General features: G+C 34.9%; 1 protein-coding gene across 1 annotated transcript; it reads right to left on the minus strand.

Annotated features, from left to right (window-relative positions):
• Positions 1-262: 262 nt before the first annotated feature.
• On the minus strand, positions 263-1,207 carry LOC308428989 (putative olfactory receptor 5AK3; the record flags this gene model as incomplete). Its single annotated transcript, XM_080927630.1, has 1 exon — positions 263-1,207. The coding sequence occupies one exon, from the start codon at positions 1,205-1,207 to the stop codon at positions 263-265; it is 945 nt and encodes a 314-aa protein (XP_080783756.1).
• Positions 1,208-6,739: the final 5,532 nt, after the last annotated feature.

Consider the following 6,739-nt stretch of genomic DNA (forward strand, 5'->3'; position numbering starts at 1 on the left):
GCATTTTTTATGTGCTTAAATCCATTTGAAATAAGAATTTTCAGATATTTATTTATTGTTGGTGTTTGAGTAATCTCCGTGAATATACTTCTCAACAGAAGTGTAAGATGTTTTCAAATTTTGTAGGGATGATTTCAAAGATCATGGACATGATTTCAAAGATCATTGATTTCAGTATTGGAATTACTCAGTGAGCTACAGTGATAGTTTGTAGACATTCTAGCTGAATAGTAGTCATCTGGATAATATAATGCACTGAATTTTAATAATTTAAATCCCATTTAAGGAACTTTTTCCCTGTGGCTTTTATAGCATCTTTGACCTCCTTGTTTCTCAAGCTATAGATCAGAGGGTTCAGCATGGGAATCACAATGCCATAAAACACAGAGGCCACTTTCATATTCTCCTCAGAATTGTCCGAATGAGGCTGTAAGTACATGTAAGCAAGGGTTCCATAGAAAATGGTGACTGCTGTCAAGTGGGAGGCACATGTGGAGAAGGTTTTCTTCCTCCCTGCAGTAGAGGACATCTTAAGGATGGCAGCCATGATGTATATGTAGGATAAGATAACAATCAACACAGTGAATGTCAGGTTAAATCCAACAAAAATCAAAATTAGCATGAAGTTAGTATCATTGTTGTAGCAAGAAAGAGTGACGATTGGGGGAATGTCACAGAAAAAGTGATTGATTTTTGACTTACAGAAGGACAGTGAAAATGTAAATCCTGTGTGTACTGAGGAATTTATTGACCCCATGAGATAAGAAATAGCTACCAACTGAATACAAACTTGTCGAGACATAATTATGGGGTATTGAAGGGGCTTACAGATTGCCACATACCGGTCCACTGCCATAACAGCAAGGAGGTAACAGTCGCTAGTTGCAAATATAGCATAAACAAATAATTGTATTACACATCCCTTAAAAGTTATTGATTTATCTTCTACTATGAAGTTCTGCAGCATCTTGGGAGTGATGGCAGATGTGTAACAGATATCAACAAAGGCCAGATGTTGTAGGAAGAAGTACATGGGGGTCTGAAGTCTGGAGTCAGTGTGGATGAGGAGGATCATCCCAGTGTTGCCCACCATGGATGTCACATAGATGACAAGAAACACAATGAAGAGGACACACTGAATATCTCTTCGGACTCCGAATCCCAGAAGATAGAAGTCAGTGACTTCGGTGCTATTGTCTTGTGTCATAGCTACAAAGAGTCTATAGGTGACCAAGAAAAGGATCAAAATAAGAAAGAATTGTTCATCATATTTAAGAAAATCCTTAATTTTCACTTTATTCTTTACTTTCATTTTCACAATGAAGAGATAAATAAGTTTGTTGCTTTGCATGTATAGTTTAGTAATAAATTCATATAAAATATTTCATCAAATACTCAACTTTGAATAAACAATATAAGAAATACAAATCTCACACTTTTTTACTCTATTATACAGATATTTGTATATGTGTATGGCAATATACAAATAAAATTTTAACTGTCTCAAGAAGCTTATATTTTTTTACATTTATTTTTTATTAGTTTATTAATTGTTTTTCAAACTCTTGAAATTAGCAGACAATCCTTTTTAGAGACATTTATAAGGTCTACACAATTTTGATGGTTTTATCATGTTTTTGTACAACATGGGTGATGACTGACCCCTGTAACTCTGTGAAATGTTTTCAGGGGTGGGCTCTGGGGAGCACAGTGAGTTTAAAGTAGATCTCCTTCCTACCTGATGCAATTGATAATTTTGTTGGTTGAGGTCACTGAATTTTAGGCATTTTTTAAAGTAGTTTACTTCTAAAAAATTATTTTTAGTGTGCGTATGTGTGTGTGTGTGTGTGTGTGTGTGTGTTTGTGTGTGTGTGTGTGTGTGTGTGTGTGTGTGTGTGTATGCTTGCAGAAGCCAGAAAATGGTTTCAGATCCCTGGAGTCTGAATTATATGCACTTAAAAATTCATAGTATATGTACTGCAAACCATACTTTTGCCCTCTGTAAGAGCAGCAGGTGCTTTTAACCATGGAGCCATCTCTCTAGTCCCTGTCTGGGTTAATTTTAAGGGGTGTCATTTTAGTGAAATGTATAATAAAAGTATTTTAATTAAAAGTCATAAATATATGATTTTGTAACAACAGTACACATTTGTATCTCAAAAGATGGAATCAGCATTGTTGATTACTGATTTATTAGCATCAAGATGATCAACTCCTAAGCCAGCAGTAGGGAAAGCTTATGATTGACTATGTTTATCTTGTAGAATTCCTAAAGTGTTCAGAAATTAATACTGATAGATCTTCTGATAGGAGGCTAAAAGGAGTATTAAAACTATGAACATCAATTCAGGGCTTACTGAAAAGCAGATCACTAGTTACGAACTTGATTGTAACTAACAGACCATCAGTTTACCGCAGGCAGCAGATCTTCTGTGACTTACAGTGTAAATACTCAACATAGGTCACCAAGTACCCCAACCCTCAAGACAGAAATAAACACCATGGGAAAAAGCAGGTAGTATGATTAAAACGCATTATTATTTGACTCAACTGAGCAAACCATCAACACCTTCTACAGATAATGAACGGAAATAATATGTACTGAAGGATATATGCTAGTGTTGAAATAGTTACTGAAGGATATATGCTAGGGTTGAATACTAGGTATATTTTCATTCTGTAGCATGCTCAACAGAGTCTAGTTTTGTTCATATAATTAGAATTCATATAAATAGACTTTTATATTTGTAAAATATTATATAATTTATGTAATCAAATAATCATATATTCAAAGATATATTTATATTTCTATAATATATTATATAAGTATATTTATTATATAAATACAATATATAAAATACTTATTATATTTATAATATATAATATAAATTGTAAACATTTTTAGTAAATATATATTTGTGTGTAAAATGTAATTATATAACTTAAGGAATTCCCTATGAATGAACAAATATTACTTTAAGTACACACACACATGCACACCTACACATACATAGGCACACACAAAAAATATATAAATGTAACTGAAATATGTTCCTGGAGAATACATCAAAATTAAGGTTGTAGAAAATATTATGTAGAAATATGATTTTTGACTCTTGAGTGGCTTATTCCTTAATGCCAGATATAGATAGCATAGAAAACTGCCTCCCAGAATCTCACATCAATATGAAAGCAAGGTATTTTAATAAACAAAATACTGAAAGTTCATTTTGGCACACATACAGAATTACATATACAGCAAGTAAGATTTAGTTTATGATTGCTCTGGTTTTAGATATGGAAACCAATCAGTGTAATCAAATACGTTCACAGCAGAAAGAAGAAAAATAACCAAATAAATTTATGGATAAAACATTTGGAAAGATTGAACACTTATTCACTATTGTATGAAAAACCTCCTATTATTAGTTCTTACTCAATGAAAAAAATCTACAGAAATTATCACTGATGATTGCTTGCCTCCTAAGATCAAGAACAAGATGACTATATCTTCATTCCTGTTTTGATATTCATCACGTTTCAGACAGTTCTACCCAGTGACATTTCAGGAACTACAGAACGTTACTATCCTACTTGTAAAGATGCACGGCTCTATGTCAAGAAGCTAATGAAATTTCATAATAAAGGTAACCATATGAACAGTAATAGCATTTCTATACTGACAACATACTGGTGGGAATTGAGACTAAAATCAATCTTTAGTGGATGGCTGAAAAAAATGAAATATTTAAATATAAACATAATAAATATACATAAGATTACTGTTCAACAATGAGAAAATGTTGATAAGGGCAATAATAAATGTTGAAAAGGAACAGTGCTCAGGTGTTGTAGCATCCAACACAATGAAATGTCCATCTTCTCAACTGCTAAACACACGTGACCATCCTATTAAATCTTAAGGATTATCTAAAAATTGATGCTAAAGAGTAACATTAGTTAAAATACCTAATTCTAAAAAAAAGAATTAAGTGTATGAATCAGGCCCCTCCCCATGTCCAAGATCCTACTATTTGGGTTGCCAATTCCAGTGGCTGCTTGTCAAAAATTGTTAACTTGTGGCTTTGTGGGTTATATGCCCTAGTATAATACCTACTAGTATTATTTGCAGAATTGGAATAATATTAAAGCAATTCCCATCATATCCTTAGATTAATGTATCCTTCAACTCTTATCACAGTAGCTTCTTTGTTCAGTGGATGGTTATTAATATAGAGACCCTCAAATTGTCAAAGGTCAGAGAATGAGAGATTACAGAACTCTCAGCCCTAAATAACACATCTCCACAATGACCTCTTCTTCTATGGCTCAGTGATTATCCAGAAAAAGGGGGCAAAAAGAGTGTAAGAGCCAGAGGCAGTGGATGGAAATAAGGAAACTTTTAAGACACAACATAACAGTTGCACCTTTGAACTATAAGCAGTTGTGATACACAAGCAAAGAACCTGCTGTAGCTTAAGCCAGATAAAACCCCAGCATTGGAAACAGAAGTTGGGCATGAAGTCAATTCTTAGTTGAAGAGTTATTGGCACATTGGTGGATGGTAAGAGAGAGTCAGTTTTTTTAATGGGTGTGGCCCCTAGTAGGTTGTCCATGCTTTATCGGATGACCACACATCCAAAAGTATTTGAGTAACTCAAACTGGACTTAATGAGTTTTACAAGGTGTATGTGTGTGGGGGCAAGGTTAGTAAGAAAAGAGGTATGGATTTTGAAGGAGTTGGGGGAGGGGGTGAAATGTTAAAAATACGTTACATGAAATTCTCAACAGATGATTATAAAATGAAGAAAAAATGCAGTGTTCCACTTGCTTTCAGGACTTAAAAAATGCCACTATGTTAAAAAACATTCCAATATTGGAGGGTCAGCACACAATGAACGCACATTAAAGCTCCCAAGAGTAAACTGAACACAGCTGCATCCATTAGTTTTTGATTAAGATGCAAAATCACTGAAAAAAAATGATACTTCTAGATTATTTGACTATCATTAAGATGATGATATATGCTCAGTTTAAAGAACATACTACAAAAAGATAATTAAAAATACACAATATGTTTAAATCCACAAGTACAGTCATGAAACATTATAAACATAGGGAACGTTTTATGTCCTGCAGCTAGTGAAGAATTCTTTCCCATAATGTGCAAAGTAAAATAGATAAATGAAAATAAAGAAGTAAATTCTCAAAATCTACAGTTTTACTTTGCTAAAAACTTGGTTAAGAAAATGAAAGCCATATTGCAGAGTTGATGAAAAAAGGATTTTATATCTAAACCAAGTAAAAAACTATCAAATAAAGGATAAAAGATAAACCAAATTAGAAAATTGGAAAATACATGAAAAGCCCATTTCACCTGGGGAATATATGTATGAATACATGCAAAGCACTTAAGCCTTATTCGCCATTAAGAGGATGTGATTTATCATCATGACTGGGTAACATGCCCAGCGTGATGAACTACCGCCACTCAGCAAGCATCACTGCTAACGTCAAAACAGTGGCAAAACTAAAGCTGGCAAAGACATGGAGCTATGGGTCTTTTATAGATTGTTGTGGGCATGTAAAATGTCACAACAACTCTACAAAAATAACTTGCAAGTGTTTAAGGAACCCAAACACAGACCAGTCCCTGTCCTCGCAGCCAATGTTGCTTATACAAGACTTATGCTTATGTCAAAATTGTGCAAAAATTTTTTAAAAAGCTTCATTGGCAATAATTAAAAAGTGCCAACAGCTAGAACTTTCTTTAGCAAACTGTTGGCTAAACAAATCTCATTATATTACACTACGGAACGGCACTTAGAATCAGAGAGACAGAAACGTGGACAAATGGTGACACCCCACGGCAGCATGAAATTTGCAAAGGTCATATGGCAAATGATTATACTTATAATGTTGTCCAGATAGCAAGATTTTGAGATGAAGATGAGTCATTGACTTGAATTAGTACTAGGAGGTGGCTGGGGTAGTGTTTTCATTGGCAGATGTGAGAGATCTCTGTTGGATATTTGATATCTTGACTAACATGAAGAGTCTGGAAATCTAGAAAGTGAGAAGGAGCCATAAAACACTATGGACACTGTACCGATATCCAAGTTCTGGGTTAGTACGCAAGCCTAGGGTTATTATGTAGGATTAAATCACTGAAGGGGAATCCGCCAAAGATACATGTGGAATTTTCTGTGATCTTTATCTTTAAAATCCTCTGTGAGTCTGTGAACTTTAAAACCCGAAAACAGTGTTAGTAGAACAGCACCGAGCCAGCTGTGTAGTAATGTAAGAATCAGACAAGCCAATCCACACAAACATCAGCACGGGACAGGCACTGAGTGAGCTCACCGAGACGGCTGTGAGAACACACGTCAAACCGTGATTAGTTGACTCAGTTACGTTTCCTTTACCTTCTCTCCCAGGAAGTGCTCAGCCAGAAGAAAACAAACCCCTTCACCCACAATGCAGCACACCCTCTGAGTGCTGGTGGCACATGCTGGGACTCTGAATCAGTTCTATTGCTTCCTGTGCACTGCAGTGATCAAAGCTGATGGTAGAAAAAAATGGCTTCTTGTTGTTTCGTTTGCTTACACTGGCATTGCTTCCAGATTTTCTCTGTGCAGTTGGTTGAGGTGACTGTCAACTAAAGCTCCTATGTGTCTTCCTCATTAGGGAGTTTATACCTGAGGCCTAAGGGATCTATACTGTCTTAATAATCCAAGGT

Source organism: Micromys minutus, assembly GCF_963924665.1.
Source record: "Micromys minutus genome assembly, chromosome: 13".
Lineage (NCBI taxonomy): Eukaryota > Metazoa > Chordata > Mammalia > Rodentia > Muridae > Micromys > Micromys minutus.